Below are 21116 nucleotides of genomic sequence, written 5' to 3'. Positions count from 1 at the left end.
GAAGCTCTGCACGAAGGTCTATTAAGGCTCTGCACGAGGCTCTATATGAGGCTCTACACGAGGCTCTACCTAAAGCTTACCCCCTAGTAGTAGCAGAGGCTCTCTGGGCTAAGGGAGGATATTTTTAAGGAAGGGCCTAACTATAACACCTACTAGGTATTGCAATAGCTTTAAGTAGTAGATGTCTATATATCTGTATAGTTTTGTCTATATTAGTAAACTATTTAATAAGATATAATATGTGCTTACGGTTTTAACAACGCGTTTTTTAACTTTGACGAAATTAATGTTAGGACTAAGCAATAGCTATATTATAAAATTTATACCATTTAGAAGCCCTAAGTCTTAAAAATATTGTATTAACTTTTGGTAATAATAACGCGTTGTGTGAATAAATGAATTAGATATCCGCAATATCCATTTTGCGGATTTTGCTTACGGTTTTAACAAATCTCGCCAAAGGCTCTCAGACGTGATTTTGCAAGAAGGAGACGGCGTAGCTGTTATTCCGACGCTAGCCAAAAAAAATCACGTCTGAGCTCGCTGAGGTAAAGTTTGAACGGAACCCTACTGATTACCTAATAAAATATCTTGGCACTTTAGTGAAATTTCGAACCAATTGTTTTTTGACCCTCACCTTTGAGATGCTAGCAATGTGATTGCGATTCCTTCTGGACCCGATGATGACTTAGCCTCCACCCAGCGTGCTCTAATCACCCACTACTCATCCTTACAACTATCGATCAAGTTTAGTGCTTCTCGAAATCACTATCACCGTATACACTCAACCTTATCTCCAGTCTTCTTTTGTATGTACGTCTCTGTTACCCTGTCTAAACGCGCACAAAATGATGAGAAGTTTCAACCCTCGAGAATCTTATAGGAAGAGCCGGAAAAGGTATGGCCAGTATCGACAAATGCTGTGCTGTCGATGCTTATAATTTGGGACTCTGAAAACTGCGTTAAAAGCCTGCGAGCTGTTTTCTTCTATTTGCTATATAGCTATCTATCAAACTCTGGCTGACTTGAAAGTTCAAACAGGAAATAGCATGTCCTTCAGAAGTTGTTGCCACAATTAGATCTTACTTTATCCTTGCAAATCAGTACGGTTCTTTACAATAGATAGTGAAAACATGGCAGAGTAATGGACTCATTGATCCTGCGGAACTATGAACACTACCGAGATAGGTGTTGGAATGTTAGAATAACCTGCGTTAAGTGGTTAGGATATGACTGCTGTAAATCCGACTTAGTAACAAATCTGATACGTAGATTAACATATGTAATTCTAATGCACCAGAAGTCCTAATGACTGCTTCAGCTACACTGAACAATACTCATAGGCTCATGGACCATTTCCATTTGCTAGAAACCACAAAATTCTCAAAATTAATCTACCTATAACAGCTGCTAATTTAGACCCTATGACCATCCTAATCTGTCTAGGATGACTTCTAAATCTCATTTAGCTCAACCCCATTCACCTTTCCGTTGGCCTCCTCACCTTGTCCAGTGAGAACCCCGTACCTCTCTTCATCTATCTCCGCCAACCTCGAATGCGCCTCCCCTCCAGCCCATAAAGCCCTGAAAAAGATCATAACCATGGGCCGCCATTCGCCCGTACCGATCCTATCCCCATACCCCTTAAGCCCCAGGTATGGCCCCACACGCACCCCCAGGATCCCCACCCTTACGGCCCAGCCAAGACCAGATAGCGGAGGGGCCAAACCTCCCACGATACGGCGCACAGCAAAAAACTCGCATTACGTTTGTACCGGACATTCCATCACTCTTTTTGGCGATACAAGGTCTAAATCTTGCGGCGTGAGACAAGACAACGTCCATTTGTCCGCAGCATATTGATACCCCATAGCTTTTTTAACATCGGGGATGTCTTTCACAGCTGTGAGCTGAGCGAGCGGGTTGATGGCAGGTCCCATGGAGGCCGTTAGTAGGTTCAACACACTGCTTGGTGCAGATGATGTTCTGTGGAGTTTAGTTGATGGAGGCTAGACCAAGCATGCAGCGGTACCCCGCCAGAGGGCCGAAGACATAGGCGTGATGTTGGCGGTACCGTCTGGGTTGGTGGAGGAGATAATGACGACGGGTGTACCCCAATAGAGGACAGCGGGGTCGAAGACTTGGTGCGTCATGATAAGGGGAATGAGAGTGTTCTAGAGGGTTGAGAAAAGAGTTGCTAGAATTATTGTGCAGGATTTTGCAGATTGACAACACCTATGCTGTGTTTGACCACTTAATATACTTTGAAAAAGGGCCACTGCGTCTCAGTTGAGTGTTTCGGAGTCGGATAGGTAGCTCTTCGCTCGTACGATGTGTCGTCACCGTGTGAGGGCCTTTCCGGAGTGATGTTCATCCGTTCAGGAGTATGTGGTCTCATTATCGCTGTTTTGGGTGTTCTGGCGGGCATATTTCGGGCATAAGAAATCTCTTCGCGGTTTGTCTGGCTAGCACGGACATCTAATGAAGTCTTATAGTGGGAACCTATGCATAAGGAAGTAGAAAAAGGCGGTATTTTGGATAGATAGCGTAAGCCTGCTTCGAGCATGTGCTGTATATTTCCCTTTGGGTATTAATAATCGAGCAGGGTAATTGCTCACTGCGCCGCGCAAGAGTCTACCGTAAAAGTGACAGTGCAGTGGAATTGGACGAAATCCAAGGATCCGGGTAGGGAGTAGAACGCGATGTAGAGCGGAGTTCCGCGCACTGCTCCACATTGGGGTCTATTTAAACAGTACAGAGGACGGCCTCATCTTAGCTTCGAGATCACTCTTTAATGCTCTGTTGCTTGCCATCATTATTTTGTCGTCCTCGTGCACCGGTTGTGCTTGCATGAGAGGAGGTCAAAAGCCACGAAGCTTGAGGTAATTAGGTTTCATAATGTAGAAAGCTGGCTCCGTGCCAATGGCTTTTTATCTTGGAAGCTTTAAAGTCCGACGAAAGGGTCATCGCTAAGTAGAGGTGTTGAGCTGAAATCGAGCGAGAAATCTGACAGGCTGGGAATCGGTTCAAATTGGATAGTAAAAGGCCATGCTTGGTCGCTGGGCTGAGTACTGCAGCCAGCTTCTAAAGCGAACCGGGTAACTTCATTACAATGAGATTCTAGATGAAGTTTGCCACTGTCATCCGCTACAATGGTATCATCCCAGGAAGGAATACTGACGCTCTCACCAAGGTATCGGATTGGAGGTGGTGGTATGGCATCTGTGGGAGTATCAACGGAATTTTCGTAGTTTGTCAATGAAGGTTCAAACTCCGGGACTGGTAAATGGAGCAGAAAGTCGTCGTTAACGTCCACATTATCCCTGGCACCAAGCACAAATGTTGCGTCCTCTATGATTCCAACCATATTTGTCGATTCCTTCCCATTGAGCCTTGCATATTCTTTAGGAGTCACTCCCGTCTTGTCTTTGAAAATCTTGTGGAAGTACCTCGGGGTTAAGCCCACATGAGTTGCTAAATCTTGCAACCTTATCGCTCCAGTATTTCCGTTCTTCTTAGCTTCAGCAATCAGCATGCATGCTTTCTCAACAGCTCGTTCTTGTGGATCATCGCGATTGCCTGACTCTGGCTTGCAGCGTTTGCATGCTCGGAATCCCGCCTGTTCTGCTTCAGTCGCTGTGTCGTAGAAGCCGACATTTGCACGCCGAGCAAGTCGTGCACTGCAACTCGGTTTGCAGTAGATTCCTGTGGATTTGACACTATAGACGAAGTGTCCATCTGCCGTTGCATCTCGGGTCGTCAAAGCCCGCCAACGGCTTTGGGTAGTAACGAACGTCATCACCGGACTACGTAGATCTTCGAGGGCTGCAGGACAAAGTAATCAACAGAATGCTATTAAAACAGCTCTTTGGTTGAACAGTTCTGGGATTTAAAAATGAGAATTCGCAGATTTTTCAACGTTTTGGATATTTGAGGAGATAGGAACGCAGGTGACTAAATGTGACAAACAGGTCAGACAGACGTACTCTCGTTGGTCACATTGAAAGCAATATACAACGAAGTCAAATACCGTATAACACCATGACGGATTTGGCATTCAGCTATTAGGAAATACTTCTGTCGAGTGCAATGTCACTCTTAGACTAAATGGAAAGGCCTGTCTATGAGAGCTAAAATAAGTCACGTGAGTAGGCGCAAAATTCGCGATGATGCTCCATACCGCGACACACAGCATATGCTCCAGGGCTTCGATACTCCCACCTTCTCACTATACTTAGCTCTATTATTCTAAAATATAGAAACACTTGTAAAATCAACGTCAGATGGAACTGGAACGCATAATCTCACAATGGAAAGCCTATCGGACTCCAGTGCGATGAAGATACCTATTCACGTCCTTCCTCCAACTACCATCAGGCAGATCGGCTCCTCCCAGGTTCTCACAGATCCAAGCTCTGTGGTAAAAGAGCTGATTGACAATGCCATCGATGCTCGAGCAACTTCAATCTTTGTCGAAATTTCGTCCAATTCTCTTGACGTCATTCAAGTGCGGGACAATGGCCATGGCATTGCACCAGAGGATCGTGCGGTGGTATGCCATCGACACTGTACTAGTAAGATTCGTCGTTTTGAAGATTTGAAGGAGGTCGGAGGAAAGTCGTTAGGCTTCAGAGGTGAGGCATTGGCCAGTGTGGCTGAAATGAGTGGTGACCTTGGAATTTTTACAAGGGTTGAGGGAGAACCTGCTGCAGTTCTCTTGAAAGTGGGAAAGACTGGTGATATCAAAGGGTGGGGTCTCCGTTTGAAGCCCAACACCATTGGAACCATCTATAGCGATTAGGCTAACCACATCATAGGCAGGAACATGTCTCTCATCCAGTCGGCACCACGGTTCGCGTGACAGATTTCTTCAAGTCTCTCCCTGTCCGAAAACAGGCAGCATTGAAACATACACCAAAATACTTGGCAAAGGTCAAGCATTTAATGCAAGCCTATGCGTTCGCTCGACCGACAACCCGATTTTCTTTGCGAATATTGAAAGCAAAAAATGACAAGGGTAATTGGACGTATGCACCTAAACCTGGAGCAAATACAGCGGATGCAGCATTTAACATTGTGGGACGAAACTGTGCTTCACAATGTGAATGGTCTGTTTTGAAGTCCAACGGCTTTAATGTCCAGGCCTTCCTCCCAAAACCGGACGCCGACAGTTCGAAAATTGCTAATTTGGGTCAATTCGTATCTATTGATTCTAGACCTGTATCTACAACAAGAGGACCACTGAAAGAGATGATTGCGATGTTCACACGGAGACTCAGGAAATTAAATCCTGCTTTGGACAGGACGAAAGATCCATTCATTTGCATGAATATCGTTTGCCCTTCAGACAGCTATGACCCTAACATTGAACCCGCGAAGGATGATGTGCTATTCACAAATAGCGAACTGGTTTTGAAGGCCGTGGAAGAGCTTCTCAGCACGTTCTACCCCGACGGCTCTGCCATCTATCATACTGAAGGGCATGAGACACCAGTATCGGAAACCAACCCGAAGAGTTTTGGCATCCAGAACATAGTCAGGCACAAATCACCCATCACAATATTTGAAGGTGATGGCGACATTGCCTTCGTGCCTGAGGAAGGAAGAGCTTGGCGGTCCAACATGTACGGTGTTGACGAGGAAGACATGGAATTGTTTGATGAGAACCAGTTAAGGCCGAGCTCCCACGAAAGCGAAGATACTCCACAGGGCCTGAAATGTCCTGCAATTTCCAATCCTTGGACTATCGCAAGGATGAATGCTTTAGTTAAGACAACTTCGAGTGTGAAAAACAGCCAGCCTCTAACTCCCTTGGGAAGCCGACGAGTTTCTGAACTGAATTCAAGTTTACCCATCGCACCCAAAGCACAGCAACGGCAGTTGACACTGGCACCATTAACCCCACAGTCGTCTTCTCCAGCCAAATCAATAAGATCATTAGTGGATGAGGAATTAGAACGGAGTATTGAACATCTTCCACGACCACTTCGCCATGAGAGAGCAAACAGATCATCAACACAGGGTATTCTTCGTGTCAAAAATACTCCACCCTCGGGAGGTCGTCAATTAACAAATGAGCCGAACGTTGGTTTCGTTCCAGCAAGTCGGATTCATTATGGTACACCCCTTGATTCCATACCAGAATCTCTTACGCGACCACGCGGCAATCCTCGCAGGCGAAGGGGAAACGCTGATAAACCCTACGTGTCTCCCATTAAGAATCTACAGAAATCGTGGTTCAACAATCTACCTTCGCCTAAAAGGTCATCACAGTCTCTCCAACGTCAACGTCAAGCATCTTTGAATAGAATCGCCACTCCTTTTCAAAGCTCAAATGCTGGAGTGGAAAGAGATATAGTGTTAGATGCGGCGGACGCATTGGTTGAACTAGTACCAGGTGACCGGAATCGGGATATTCGAGATTTCGTGGCGACGAGGCAGTCACAGCCAGAGACACAACTAGATATTGTGTCTGATTCCCGAAGTGTCCCTACTTCGCTTAATCCCTCTATTGCTTACAGCCATGCTCTCAATGAAGACCCTATGGGTGCTACCGGGCCCAGAGATGAACTACAGCAAAGTATCAAAGTTCAGCCTAAAGGGCAACGGGGGATGACAATGGACAACCTTTATCACAACATCTCATCTAAAAACTATCCATTCGTGGAGGACCGTGAAATTCATAACATAGACCCCCGTCGGAGCCGCCGAACTACCCACCACTTACATAGAATTAAATCCTCCCAGCTCCCCCTGGAACGTGTACCGGCCAAATTCCACCTCCAGAACATCTCCATGCTTGTTTTCACTTCGGCTGCCGGTATCATGCAAAGTCTCCAGAAGCTTGACACTATTACCAACTATATCGACTGGAGTCTGCCATCAAACGTGGCCCATGAGGCTTTTTCTACACCGCCAACGCCAGGTGTTGTTCGGTCGTGGAGTTCGCGCTTACATATATTGCTGCATAAAACATATCCTGAGAAAGATATAGTGGGAGATCTGAGTGTGAATATACAGGAATCTTTTATGGTTCGTGAGTAAGCAGACAAAGATGAATCTTTCGCTATAATCTAAAGCCTAATATTTATTATTTCTTTGCTGAGGTTTGTCTGACACCCTATTTTCATCTATGGGTTCGAAACATCTCCCGTATGTTTTATGTATGACTGCGAATGAGTAAATGATCCCGAGAGCCTAAATACTGCTCCTGAGAAAAGCCCTTGCTTTAAGGAAGTACTGATATCCCGGATCTGAGCGTATGATGATCATGTGCATAGAGAAACGCACGTTCCGCTTGCATGCTGGGTGGAAATATCCTTAAAAAATGGCGGTCAAACGATGAAAAGCTAAATAGCACACCTAGCTAGCTAATTATACTTATTATATATCAAGCATTTATATTAGTAGCCTGAATACACAATTCGTTGGTGCGGCTTTAAAGTCGAATTGCTTGTAATTATGACACGACAAGATGAGATGTAGTTTAATTTTTGATATATATAATTTTCGATTACGTTTCAGTGTTCTTCGAAGCCAAATGTTACCAGGGCAGGCAACTGTTGAAATGCCCAACCTCATCTCACTTCATTCCAGCTCGGTGTTGCGCCAAATGTTCTGCAACGCCAAAGCCCCTCTCCTACCTTTTATTCTTCTCTTGGTATACTACTTACTGCAAAGACTCAATAACAATCGCACTTGCACCACCTCCACCGTTGCAAATACCCGCGCAGCCAACCTTCCCCTTCTTTTCCCTCAACACACCCAACAATGTCGTCGTAATCCTAGCTCCAGATGCACCAAGAGGGTGACCCAAAGCCACTGCACCACCATGAAGGTTCACTTTATCCTCTGTCAAGCCAAGCAACTTCATGTTCGCTAGTGCGACAACTGAGAATGCCTCGTTGATCTCGAAGGCGTCGACGGCGCTCTGGTCTACCTTGGCATGCTGGAGGGCTTTGGGGATGGCAAGAGCAGGTGTAGTGGTGAACTTAGAGGGGTTCTGCTCCGCGTCACCCCAACCAAGGATCTTTGCGATGGGTTTTAGGTTGTGGACTTTGAGCGCGGACTCGGAGACGAGGACGAGGGCCGCTGCGCCATCTGACAGGGGGGAGGCGTTTGCGGCGGTGACAGTGCCGTTGGTGGGCTTGAAGCTCGGGCGGAGGGTGCGGGTTTTTGATTCGTTGAACTGTGGGAAATACGTTAGCGTTGAAGAACAGGTGGAGAGGCGGGTTAACTTACGTTTTTAGGCTCGTCGTCCTTGTCAATGGTAATCATAGGCTTTCCTCGTCCACCACTGACTTGAATGGGGACAATTTCCTCAGCGAACCATCCGGCTTCCTGAGCCGCTTGCGCTTTCTTGTACGAGCGGATGCAGTAGTCGTCCTGGTGCTCGCGCGTGAAGCCGTGGTCGTCGGCGCATTCCTCGCCCTGCAGACCCATGTGCTCCTTCTTGTATGCATCGGTCAATCCATCCTTTAGCACGCCATCAACGAGCGTCTGGTCGCCAAACTTGGCGCCAGTTCGCATGTTTGGAAGGTAATGAGGCACATTAGACATGCTCTCTGTGCCACCTGCGACAACAATGTCCGCATTGCCAGTGATAATTGTCTGCGCGCCGATAATAAGGGCTTTAATGCTAGAGGCGCAGACCTTGTTCACGGTGGTGGCGACAGTGGATTCTGGAAGGCCAGCGCCGATTGCGCATTGGCGGGCGGGGTTCTGACCGAGACTAGAAAGCTCATGTCAGCATGAAGATGTCCGTGGTCTAGGAGGAAATTTATGGGAGGCTGCGGACGGAGCTTACTTTGCGGAGAGGACATTGCCTATGAAAACTTCTTGAACATCTGCAGGTTTAATGCCGGCACGCTCGACAGCGGCTGGGAAATTGTCAACACAGCTGGAACAAATTCGAGGTGAAATGGAGTATTTACCTTTGACCGCATGTGAACCAAGCTGTATAGCACTCAGGCCTGCAAGAGAACTATCCTAGCGGTGAGTGTCTAATTTTTTTTGTTATAATGGGCTTTGAGATATATAGATACCCTTGGAACATGCCCACAGGCGTGCGAACGGCCGACACAATGTAGACTGGAGGGACAAAAGACATGATCGAAATTTTTTGGGAGAAGAATTGGAGAATGAAATGTTGTGTCTTACACAATGGAGCGTGGAAATTTATTTGTATACGAAAGGAACGGACTCCGTTGAGCTCACTCAGAAGATCTGCCCTGCACTTTGATCCGAGGGGCAGCAAGGGCCAGGCTAATCAGAACCCTCGTCCCCAGCTTTTCCTGCGTGCTCTTGTTCACCGCCGGACCACATTAAACCGCTCCGACGATGCTTGGTACGGAGTTCGTGGGATAATCTTATCACGTGATAAGGATCAAACATCCCCGTCCTCGCATGTTGATTGGACCAAGCTTGATTAAGTTATCTAATCGACGCCAAGTATCTCGATTTTTTGGGAGCTCCAAGGTTGCGCCGTGCGGCAATACACCACTGCTGCCTCTATCCCTCTTTTCTCACCACCATGGATAACCTCTACGATGAGTAAGTGCCATTTTTACCTCTTGTATTTGTTGTAGTAGCTAACTAATTCTTTTACAGGTTCGGAAACTTCATTGGTGAAGCCGAATCCGACGAAGATGTATCCTCTACTGGTCAGGCTGCAGACGCCTACGTCTACGATGATGAGGCGCAAGAGGAGGAGGCCGTCGATGGTCAACAGCTTATGGAAATTGACGATGAAGGTCCTTCCAACGCCGTAGTTCTGCACGAAGATAAACAATACTACCCAACCGCGTCTCAGGTCTATGGCGCTGGTGTCGAGATTCTGGTCCAAGAGGAGGACACGCAGTCGCTTGCGCAGCCTATTATTGCGCCGGTGGTGCAGAAGAAGTTCACCGTCCAGGAAGCTGACCTACCACGCGTACGGTTCGATAGAGAATTTATGACAGATTTAATGAATTTCCCCGAACAGATTCGAAATGTTGCAATAGCGGGACATTTGCACCACGGGAAAACGGCCTTTATGGATATGTTGGTTCTGGAAACGCATGATATTCAAGATCAGTTGGACAAAAAGAGGGGCAAGAAGCGGGATGAACAGTTACGGTATACCGATGTTCATATATTGGAGCGCGAACGCGGGCTCTCAATAAAGTCTGCACCAATGAGCTTGGTTTTGCAGAGCACGAAAGGCAAATCGCATCTGTTCAACATTCTAGACACTCCGGGACACGTTAATTTTGTCGACGAAGTAGCATCCTCATTACGGCTTGCAGATGGTGTGGTATTAGTGGTAGATGTGGTAGAGGGCGTTCAGGTAAACACGGAACAGATCATCAAGCATGCTGTGTTAGAAGGCCTAGCTTTGACCCTGGTTATCAACAAAATGGATCGGCTTATTCTAGAACTGAAACTACCTCCGGCAGACGCATATTTCAAACTCAAGCACGTCATCGAGGAAGTAAACACGGTCATTGAAAACACCATGCCCGGACAGGGGGAGAAAAGGCGGATAAGTCCTGAGAAAGGGAACGTCGCCTTCGCATGCAGCAGCATGCGATGGTGTTTTACCCTTCAATCTTTCGCAAAAATGTACGCAGACAGCTATCCCGGAGTCAATGCCGCGGATTTCGGCCTGCGTTTATGGGGAGATGTATTTTTCAATCCGCGAAGTCGCAAGTTCACAAGGAAAGGCGTGGAGGAAGGCTCCAAACGTTCATTTGTGAACTTCGTTCTCGAACCGATTTACAAGCTTTATTCACATACCCTCAGCGAAAGTCCCGAAGGCCTTAAGGAAATGCTAGCAACATTAGGAATCCATCTCAAGCCTTCGCAATACAAGACTGATGCGAAGGAACTTCTAAGGCTCGTTTGCGAGCAGTTTTTCGGTCCAGCTAATGGCTTTGTTGATATGGTCGTTCAGCATATACCATCTCCGTTGGAAGGGGCCAAGAGAATGCTTGAGCGTTACTATACTGGACCATTGGACAGCAAAACAGCAACCGCCATGGAGGCTTGCGACCAAGATGGTCCTCTTGTAGTCCATGTCACAAAGCTATTCAACTCATCAGATGCCAAGAGCTTCCATTCACTTGGGCGCGTGCTGAGTGGTACAGCCCGCCCGGTGCAATCAGTCCGCGTCCTCGGTGAAGGCTACACTCTCGAAGATGAAGAAGATATGGTTGTCGCTACTGTCACGGATACCTGGATAGCAGAGTCTCGTTACAGTGTCCCCACCAGCGGCGTACCTGCAGGCAATTGGGTGCTTCTTGGTGGCGTCGACAACTCTATCGTTAAGACAGCAACCCTAGTCGCACAAAAACTACCGGAAGACGAAGACGCTTATATTTTCAGGCCGGTCAAACACTTCTTCGAATCTGTCTTTAAAGTAGCAGTTGAGCCTATCAACCCTTCCGAGCTACCGAAAATGCTTGACGGGTTGCGTAAAATCAACAAATCGTACCCTCTTGTGACGACCAAAGTTGAAGAATCCGGTGAGCATGTCATCCTTGGCACTGGCGAACTCTACATGGACTGCGTGCTGCATGACTTACGCCGTCTGTACGCCGAAATGGAACTCAAAGTCTCCGACCCTGTCACGCGATTCTGCGAGACTGTTGTTGAGACCTCCGCAATCAAATGTTACGCACTCACTCCAAACAAAAAGAACAAAATCACTATGGTTGCCGAACCTCTTGACCCAGGCATTGCCGAAGACATTGAAAGCGGCAAAGTCTCTATCAAAGACCCCGTGCGGAGAGTTGGGAAGTTTTTCGAAGAGAATTATGGCTACGACTTACTTGCTTCACGGAACATTTGGGCATTTGGGCCTGATGACATGGGTCCAAATATTTTGCAGAACGACACTCTTCCCTCCGATGTGAACCAAACGCTCCTTAGAAGCGTGCGCGACACCATCCGCCAAGGCTTCAGCTGGGCAACCCGTGAAGGACCCCTCTGCGAAGAGCCAATCCGTAACACCAAGTTCCGCGTGATGGACGTCTCTCTCGCACCAGAAGCCATCTTCCGTGGCGGAGGGCAGATCATTCCAACCAGCCGCCGCGCATGTTATTCAAGTTTCCTTATGGCAAGCCCCCGACTTATGGAACCGGTTTACTCGTGCTCGATGATCGGGCCCGCAGATGCGGTCAGCAGTTTATATACGGTACTGGCGAGGAGAAGAGGCCATGTGTTGCAGGATGGGCCAATTGCAGGGACGCCATTGTACAGTGTTAAAGGACTAATACCTGTTATTGACTCCTTTGGCTTTGAGACCGATCTAAGGGTAAGTTTCGTACACTATCCCGCTCGTTCTTTTCACTCCTGATCGCATTGTCTTTGCTGCATTTGGGATGGCTTTGTGCTAACTCATATTCGTGTAACAGATCCACACACAAGGTCAAGCAACCGTCTCCCTTGTCTTCGACCGTTGGTCTATCGTGCCTGGCGACCCGCTTGACAGGGATATCAAGCTACGTCCGCTCGAGCCGGCCTCTGCACAGGCTACGGCGAGAGATTTTGTGCTCAAGACGCGTCGGAGAAAAGGTCTAGCCGAGGATGTTACCATCAGCAAATTTTTGGAGCCGGATCTATTCAGGAGTCTGAAGGAGAGCGGAATTTTAGATGGATAAGCGGAAAGTCGGGCATATGGGGCTGTAAGATTTCCTTTGGGCTTACGGTTTGCCAAGCGAGAAGTCTACGCATCCGTGTCCCTGCACGGAAAGGTGAATGGCGTCCAGGCAATTTTTGTCGAATTTGGCATGGGAGCACTGTGATTTGTTCATGGTAGATAAGTTAGAGGCCCGACTTTGGGCCTGTGAAGGAGAGCTCTTCAATTTCCTGCCGAATCTCGGCTGGAAGTCGCCTCGAGTTCCCAAGCTTTTTTGTGTCGTGATTAGCAAACCGTGACCGGGCCTTTGCATATCAAGTATTTCGGTTCTTGTCGGCATATGGCTCTGGGGTGCGCATGATGGCTTTTGCAGTTTCCGCAGCAGATCTCGCAATGATCAACACTATCCCGTGCGCCGTTGATAAAATCAGAAATGCAAGGGCCATCCGTTTCGCTCTTGCCACGCAATATGGATTTGAGATGAGTAATTGAATCTACGAAGGAGTTGCGTACTTGTGTGGAGCATTTAAAGCCATTCACAAAGACGCAGTTCAAAGGTCAAATTGAATGCACGCCTAAACAATGCACGATATATCAACGCGCCCTGAAGATTAATTCCTAGGTGCGCAGGCCCGGATTTTGCAGGCAGCCACAACCACTGCTTAGACGGATCCTGGCTTACCGCGCCGGGTGGCGTTCGGCGTGGGTGTTCCTTGAGGCAGGGTGGTTCAGAATAAAGCTCCGTAGCGAGCGCGATTGGATGGCAGGCATATTGATCTATTTCGCATCTTTACCTAGAGACAAAACAGAGTTTGGCATTTCATCTTGTTTGATCTCCACCGTAATTTTCTTTTGGTGATCCTTTTTTCTGTCTCCACGGAAAGTTGTGAAAAGTTTCATTTCGTTTTCAACTCCATAACAATGACGGCGCGGCCGATAACAGCCTCGGCCGCAGCGAAGTGCAACAGAGGTCGCTGATCATTACGGGTAGACAGCTAGGTGCAAGGATGCAACTTCAGCCTCCGCTGAAGGGCTGAGTTTGGTGTTTGTCTACTTCAGGTAACCAAGCCCGACCACTGTTGTACTCTGGTGGTGGCTATTAGAACCCCGAGTAAGGATGGGGCAAGAGGAGAGATGTTTGACATTGTGGCTTCACCTCCGAGCCGTTTTGGCTTACACTGCATCGAAAGGTTTAAAACCTAGACTCTATGGTAGCCGCTGAAGTATCGTACCTATGTACCTATCCAGAAAGGTGAGGCGTTGGAATGTAGGAGGTAAAGACAAAAGGATCTAGAAGCATAGGATGCGGTGCGATAGTATTCTCCTTAATGGAGTACCTGATGAGGCTCAGGTGGTCAGCAGCAGGAAGCACATCAGGGGACAGGGAAAACTGAGGGAAAGACCTTTTTTTTTGTGGTGGCCGTGCTGATTGGGCGGAATGTCGTTTCATGCCCACAAAAGCAATAATGCTGTTTGCTGTTCAGTATGCTCCCTGGCTATTTTGAGCGTGTTAAGGCGGTCCGGATCGGCAAAATACACTAAAAAGGGGTATGGATACAGAAAGATACAGAAAGCTTATGCATGGTGCACGGAGCTAGGTGTCAGCGTGGTGCTGCAAAACTCCCCTAGACACTCTAAACGCGCTAAAAAGAGGCTCACTTGGACTGTCTCAAGCGAATCACAGGCCCAAACGCCATTGACATGCTCCAACGAACCGCCCCGCTTGTTTCGAATCATCGACACTGCATCGACTCTCTGCTTTTTGTTCCCTCTGTTGGCCACAGCCAACCACTATGCAGGATCGACTGTTTTCCTGTTTCAAGCGCCACCATTCGACTCATCTCACCCGTCTCCCCATGTGCATGAAACACTAAGTTTGCGTCCACCACTCAGGGAGCCTGAATCAGGATCTCCCAAAGCTTTCAGCACCTTCCAGTAGCCTATGAGGTGTACCCTCAAAGAGCCTAGCTGCCGCCATTGAGGGAACCTTGTGTATCGATAGCAGCGTCGGATCCTCCGGGGGCCACTCGCCGCTGCACTGCTTGGCAGTTGAAACAATGCTGGCTGCACTGTCTATCAGCCGTGGTCCAGCTTCAGGTGCGTGCCCTCCGGGTGACCCCGTTGCCAGACTTGTATATAGACTGCCCACCCTCGCTTCTACATAATCTTCGCTGGCCCTGCCGTCTGATTTCACATCGATCTGCTGTTGTAGATTCGATTTTTTTCAATATTTTATTGCTGTTTTTTGCGTCTAGCACGCCTTAGTCACTCCTTTAAGCCAGGATGCTTTTCCCGACATTCCTTACTTGCGCTGCTCTCGTCCGCCTCAGCATAGCTGGCTATGTACTGAAGGACGATTATAGCCCGACCAATTTCTTCGACTCATTTGACTTCTTCTCTGGCCAAGACCCTACCAATGGTGATTAGTCTTCCATTAAAAATATCCTGCGGTCGATTTATGGTTCACCTGGTCTAACTTCCCAAGGTTTTGTGTCATATGTCGACCAGAGCACTGCACAGAGCAGCAACTTGATCAATTCAACTTCCAGCTCCGTTTATATGGGCGTAGACCACACCAATGTGACGCCAAACGGCAGACCCAGTGTCAGACTCACCAGCAAGAAATCCTACGACAGCGGATTGGTTATCTTGGACCTTGCCCACATGCCCGCTGGATGCGGAACTTGGCCTGCGTTCTGGACGGTGGGACCGAACTGGCCACACAAGTAAGGCAAACCTGAATGCGATATGAGTTGCCTTTTTTAAGGTGCTAATTTCGAGCAACAGCGGCGAAATTGATATCATCGAAGGTGTTAACGAGCAGTCCACAAACGCTATGACCCTTCACACAGGCCCTGGCTGCTCTATTACCAATACCGGGGGCTTTTCTGGTTCCATTACAACCTCTAATTGCGATATTGACGCCGCCGACCAGTCCACGAACGCGGGTTGTCAGATCATGGAGAGCGCTACCAACAGCTACGGTGCTGGGCTCAACAGCAACAATGGTGGTGTCTACGCTACTCTGTGGAATTCCAATGCTATTACCATCTACTTCTTCCCCCGTGGTACCATTCCATCTGATATCGCCAGTGGTTCGCCAAACCCCTCGGGTTGGGGTACCCCGGCTGCTGTGTTCAAGGGGGGTTGTGACATCTCGTCCAAGTTCAAGAGCCAGCAAATTGTTTTCGATACTACCTTCTGTAAGCCCTCAATGCCATCGGCTTTCGTCCCGGCACATATCTAATAGATCCTAGGCGGTGACTGGGCTGGCGCTGTTTGGAGCAGCGGTTCTTGCGCTTCAAAGGCTTCAACCTGTAATGCCTTTGTCGAGAACAACCCATCGGCATTTGCTAATGCGTACTGGAGCATCAATTCCCTGAAGGTCTACCAGGAATCGTCGGCTACGCCGTCTCAAAGCGCTTCCGCGTCCAGCCAATATAGCTCACATGCAACCGCGTCTTCTGCCATCAAGTCATCTGTTCAAGCCTCAACCCCATATCCTATCCAAACCACCTTCGCCATCTCAACTAAGCCAGCAGCGGCTTCTTCTGTAGTAGCTTCGGAACCCGTAAGCACAAGCACTTTCACTTCTATGATTACTCTCACTGCCTTGCATACAAACACAACCCCTTTCCCCGTCAGCAACGCAACCCCACCCGGTTTTCCAACTGGCTCTGGGTCTGTCACAGTACCTTTCCCCTTCCCATCTAGCCACTCCACAAACGCAACACTCCCCGGCAGTTCGGGCAGTGTTCCTATTTCTAACGGTCTTTCTCAGCCGACTGTCTACACCACCCTTACCCTCACTCAGACGGTGCCAAACCCTGGAAACTCGGCTCCTGCAGAGGTCACACTTAGCGCACTACCCATTAGCTTCTTCCCAAGCCACGGGAACGATCAGAACAACGACATACCAGCGAAGCGAGACGAGCGGAGGCGGGCAAGACATTTGTTGGAGCATCGCAAGAGGCACGGAATTGCCTTTTAGATCACTCGGATAAGCATAAGAGGTCAGGAGAAAAACAAGGGGCTGGATGGTGAAGCCGAAACAGTGGTGTGAAGTAGTACACACGTTTCTTGTAAATAACGTTTATCGACGCCTTTTTGGGGTTTGGTCGGATTGGGAGGGTCTCTGCCTGGAGCATCATGCATACCTTTGTGTCAGGGCTTGGGCGGTACATATGCACATATGGATTACTAGTTAGAAATTCGGAATCCGCATGGTCTATGGTTTGTGATCATTTGCACTATAATGTGACTGGGACTGTATTTGCCTTAGATTCATACGCTGAGAGCCACTTCCTCCGAAAGATGCCATTCGGACGTCCACAATCGCCCGCCGAGAGCGCTTTCCATCCAGACCCTCCAAGAATACACCACGCACCGTTAATAAAAGCGCGGGCCAGGGGCTATTTGCTTATTGCTTGCCACATCGTGTAGGTTTTGGACGAGCACCTAAAGTGTTTCGGGATAAGTATACTAACGACCTAGTATACTTTTCTCAAAGAGCTAAAGCAGTTCACGAGGGCACAACTCGAACAGCAAAAAACTGAATGCGTACCTTAATGTTGCACGAGATATGCTTACCTTAAGCCCTTTCAATTATATGACAGGAAATTGAAGCCCACAGCAGAATGTAAACCACGTAACTACAGCGCTTTACCGCCCAGCACCAGACGTTGACCCTCAGTTCGTCACTTTTCTCTACCCCTATAAAACACCATTCCGAAAAGAAAAGGCCACCAGAACCTAATATACAGCATTAGACTGCACTGAGGTGAAACTCAGATGGGCCCTATCCTTTCACGCCTTCTACACCAGCTTCCGCCGGCTCTCACCGTCACTTACCTCAGCCACACCTCTCCTATCCTCCACAAGCCTCCCTCTCCACACCACGCCCGTCTCTCTACATCCTGCTACACAGCTGTGGCTACCTTTATCCGCCCATTCTCCAGCTCCTCAACCTCACCCGGCGTTGTGTCGTCCCCTTTCCCCCCTTCAATCCTGCTCTGGCTCCGAATGGGCGCCATGAGAAAGTTATCCCCAGGCCCCCAGGCCCTCCCAAAATGCCGAAATCGAGCTCTTCCGACCTCGATGCAGCCTGGCCAACCCGTCCGAGCCCCAACAGACCGTCACGGAAGTGAAGTGCTCGGCCCCCGGGGGGGTTGGTCGTGGAAGTTGGAGGTGTTCTTCGAGCCGGTGGAGACGAAGAAGCGGGGGCAGGAAGCTGGTCACGACGGGCCCGCAGGACGGGGAAGCAGGCGCAGATGAGACCGACGTTGATTTCGACGGTGCTTCATGTGGCGGTGTCGGCGTTCGTGTACGTGAGGTCGCCGCTGCGCGCGATTTCAACCAGGTTTCTTGAGGCGCAGGATGCTAGTCACGCAGGCGAAGCCGCCGATGGCGAAGACGGAGATGATGGCGTGCTTTTTGGCGGCGTGGCAGCTTGAGCTAGTTTAGGATCGGGGTTGGGAGTATGATGAGGGCGATGTTGGTGGTGATATGAATCCTGGCGTTGACGAGCCAGAGGGTTATTCGCTTCAGGAATTTGCCGGGGGAGGATGGATGTCAGAACTTGGGGGTTGGAGAGCAGAAGGTGGTTGTGAAGGCGGTTTCGATGGGGTAGGCGATGGCGATGACTCCAACGATGGAGAGAGCTTTGCGCATGTGGGATGTGTTGAAGATGCGATAGTACTGAACGAGAATGCTGATTTTAATGAACACTAGGGAGAGGTAATACATCATTATGCTAGCATACAATCCTACGAAAGCTGTCAGTCTGTCGCGTATGTTGAGTGTGGAGAACTCAAAAGTCGACACTTTAAGGGAATATGTTTGGTCTATTCCTTCTAGATCCCATGCATGCTGGCCTAACCCTTCTTGCTCCTAGACCTTAATCGGAATTGTAAAGGCGGTAGAAAGCAGCGCCAGTCTTCGGAGCCAATGCTCTTCACAGTAGTTTGCCTGTTTATTGAGCGGAACACAACAATGAGATTACCTAGGATCGTAAAGGCAATAGAAATAGCAACCAACTACTTGCCTCTTGCATTTTCGTAGTTCGCCATGAGGACGAGAAACTCTCATAGGAAACAGCAAAGGCGGGTCAAGCAAATTCCATTGCCTTGACCCTAATCAAGCAGCAGTCCGAAGAAGGAAAACTAGAGGTTTGGTAGAACATGAGGATTGGTGAGCAGACATAACTTGCAAAATCACCGACCTAATGAAAATATAGACATTTAAATGCGGCGAGCATAGGAGAATAAAAGATCGGAAGGGTCAATTACGAATGCCATATCCGCCTCAACCACACTGCCGATGTCTCGTGTCAAAGAGAAGAAAAAAGTGCCCGCAGCACCGCACGAAAAGCGTATTTTAGGGTATGGTGTTCATGGCAAAGTTGTGCGCTGCACTGACTCATTATAAGCGCAGAGTTCCGTAGTCCCCCGACAAATAGATTTGCACGGATTCCGAGAAAGTGAGATGTGTGGATCGACTCTGAGGAATTCCCCGTCAGAGCAAGAAGGAAGCAGCAAATAAGTTCAAGAGCGCCTTTGGCGTTCAGGAAGAGGGTTACGGGGAAGACCATTCTATATACGGAGGCTCTGCGTATAGCTCTATATACTACTCTACATACGGCTTTATATACGGAGGTTCTACGTATAGGGGCTCTATACATAACTTGAATTTGGCGTGTTTTTTTTTTGCCAAGCGCGCCAAGGATTCCATGTGTTTATGCATACGCTAAATACGTAGACTGAGCCCGGGCCCATACAACCTTCTTCGTAACCAACATCGATGACCACCATGGCGAGTCCGTATCGTACGACACCCTACATCCGATCATAGGATAAACAAGAACTGCACTTTTAGTGTCTAACCTTGGCGTGGGATCGAGATCAGAGAATCCAAGGCGATTACCGGAGTAGAGCAGCGGACTGGCTTCGCACTGCACTGCGAGCTCTTGGAGTGTCGACTACGGAGTACGAGTACATGGCCGAAGATCTCACTTCTTCCAAACACTAGAGATGACGAGTTTCAAGTACAAGCAAATCGGTCTCGAAGGGCCCGCCTTTCGCCTTCTTCGACTGCTCAAAGGTGACGATGACCCTATTCTGTGCCAGCTCTTTGAGTCAAAGCTCGCCTTACCAGAATATGACGGAGATTATGCAGCTTTATCTTATACATGGGGTAGTACATATAGACCATGCGAAATAATGGTCAATGGGAGTAAAATGTCAGTCACCAAAAATGTATATCTTGCACTTCGGGATCTCCGTTACCAAGGAAAAGACCGGATCCTTTGGGTTGACGCTCTTTGCATTGATCAAAATAATGATGAAGAACGAGGGCAGCAAGTCCAGCAGATGGGATCTATTTACAGCAAGGCTAAACGAGTACTCATCTGGTTAGGTGAAGCTACTTATGATACGGACTATGTTATACAACATATGAAGCAACTAGAGAAAGAGAGCATCAAACACGTCTCCAATAACCAGAAAATTTCAGATAAACAGTGGGCTAATATCTGGTCAGCGGTGGTGCACTGTTTAAGTGCTGACCAAAGAGATCTTCTGGTTGAAGGCTTACAGTCGCTCCTTCGTCGAAATTGGTTTAAGAGAGTCTGGATTATACAAGAAACCGCTAACGCGCGAGTCGCCGAAATCGTTTGCGGCGGTAAATCTGTTTCAGCAAGCATCTTCGCTCTTATGCCATTCTTACTAGAGATTACCCCAGACCCACACTGCCAACCTATCTTGGATATTATGCCAGGTACTCTCCGAAATAGCTCTTGGTGGGCTAAAAAGCGGGATCTTTACACAATGTTGGTCAAATTCTGCAAAAGCGAAGCGACTGACCCCCGAGATAACATTTATGCCTTACTAGACATATCTTCAGATGCATACGACACTGATCTTCTAAAAGCAAAGTATGAAAAGAATATTCAAGATGTTATTTTCGACACCACTTTATTCTTACTCAGCTTGAATGAATTAGACTCTCCTATCTGCCGTTTCTTCAATTGGACGTTGCCAGAGTTCTTAGGACACTTGAATGTACTTGCCAATGAAGTACTTGGATGCGCAATGAATACTGGGCACGAGGCGGTTGTAAAGCTACTGGTAGTGCGCGACGACGTCAATGTTAACATAGAACTAAGCCACCAGACACCGCTAGCATGGGCTGCCGAGAATGGGCACGAGGCAGTCGTGAAGCTGCTGCTAGAGACGGGCAAGGTGGATGTGGACTCGAAGGATACTTACGATGATCGAACGCCGCTGTCGTGGGCTGCCGGTAATGGGCACCGGGCAGTTATGGAGCTGCTGCTAGACACCGGCAAGGTGGGTGTGGACTTGAAGGATGCTTCCCATGATCGAACGCCGCTGTCGTGGGCTGCCAAAAATGGGCACGAGGCAGTTGTGAAGCTGCTGCTAGAGACGGGCAAGGTGGATGTGGACTTGAAGGATACTTACCATGGTCGAACGCCGCTGTTGTG

General features: G+C 48.4%; 7 protein-coding genes across 7 annotated transcripts; 5 read left to right on the top strand and 2 right to left on the bottom strand.

Annotated features, from left to right (window-relative positions):
- Positions 1–2755: 2755 nt before the first annotated feature.
- K441DRAFT_135416 (uncharacterized protein) lies at positions 2756–4067 on the bottom strand. Its single transcript, XM_067640095.1, has 2 exons — positions 3987–4067; positions 2756–3882 (listed from the first exon to the last, which is right to left on the bottom strand). The coding sequence occupies exon 2, from the start codon at positions 3797–3799 to the stop codon at positions 2945–2947; it is 855 nt and encodes a 284-aa protein (XP_067503257.1). The 5' UTR covers positions 3800–3882; positions 3987–4067; the 3' UTR covers positions 2756–2944.
- Positions 4068–4204: 137 nt separating this feature from the next.
- Positions 4205–7395, top strand: K441DRAFT_637860 (uncharacterized protein). Its single transcript, XM_067646522.1, has 2 exons — positions 4205–4749; positions 4818–7395. Exons 1-2 carry the CDS (start codon positions 4310–4312, stop codon positions 7042–7044), a joined length of 2667 nt encoding a protein of 888 aa, XP_067503256.1. The 5' UTR covers positions 4205–4309; the 3' UTR covers positions 7045–7395.
- A 56-nt stretch (positions 7396–7451) lies between these two features.
- On the bottom strand, positions 7452–9247 carry K441DRAFT_612561 (acetyl-CoA acetyltransferase IB). The gene is made up of 5 exons (XM_067645618.1): positions 9045–9247; positions 8934–8983; positions 8807–8879; positions 8242–8731; positions 7452–8188 (listed from the first exon to the last, which is right to left on the bottom strand). The coding sequence occupies exons 1-5, from the start codon at positions 9107–9109 to the stop codon at positions 7670–7672; spliced, it is 1197 nt and encodes a 398-aa protein (XP_067503255.1). The 5' UTR covers positions 9110–9247; the 3' UTR covers positions 7452–7669.
- A 249-nt stretch (positions 9248–9496) lies between these two features.
- K441DRAFT_637854 (P-loop containing nucleoside triphosphate hydrolase protein) lies at positions 9497–12961 on the top strand. Its single transcript, XM_067646521.1, has 3 exons — positions 9497–9552; positions 9610–12295; positions 12396–12961. The coding sequence occupies exons 1-3, from the start codon at positions 9533–9535 to the stop codon at positions 12639–12641; spliced, it is 2952 nt and encodes a 983-aa protein (XP_067503254.1). The 5' UTR covers positions 9497–9532; the 3' UTR covers positions 12642–12961.
- A 1941-nt stretch (positions 12962–14902) lies between these two features.
- Positions 14903–16610, top strand: K441DRAFT_563894 (glycoside hydrolase family 16 protein; the record flags this gene model as incomplete). Its single annotated transcript, XM_067643624.1, has 4 exons — positions 14903–15038; positions 15105–15345; positions 15407–15822; positions 15877–16610. The coding sequence occupies 4 exons, from the start codon at positions 14903–14905 to the stop codon at positions 16608–16610; spliced, it is 1527 nt and encodes a 508-aa protein (XP_067503253.1).
- A 1179-nt stretch (positions 16611–17789) lies between these two features.
- Positions 17790–18424, top strand: K441DRAFT_722499 (uncharacterized protein; the record flags this gene model as incomplete). The annotated part of the gene is made up of 1 exon (XM_067654072.1): positions 17790–18424. A coding segment is annotated over one exon (283 nt), but the record flags the coding sequence as incomplete, so codon positions are not given.
- A 1075-nt stretch (positions 18425–19499) lies between these two features.
- Positions 19500–20601, top strand: K441DRAFT_637847 (HET-domain-containing protein; the record flags this gene model as incomplete). The annotated part of the gene is made up of 1 exon (XM_067646520.1): positions 19500–20601. A coding segment is annotated over exon 1 (954 nt), but the record flags the coding sequence as incomplete, so codon positions are not given.
- Between the last annotated feature and the right edge of the window lie 515 nt (positions 20602–21116).

This window comes from Cenococcum geophilum (assembly GCF_001692895.1).
Source record: "Cenococcum geophilum 1.58 unplaced genomic scaffold K441scaffold_25, whole genome shotgun sequence".
NCBI lineage: Eukaryota > Fungi > Ascomycota > Dothideomycetes > Gloniales > Gloniaceae > Cenococcum > Cenococcum geophilum.
The sequence above is the reverse complement of the archived record's forward strand: the minus strand, read 5'-3'. Positions and strand labels throughout refer to the sequence as shown.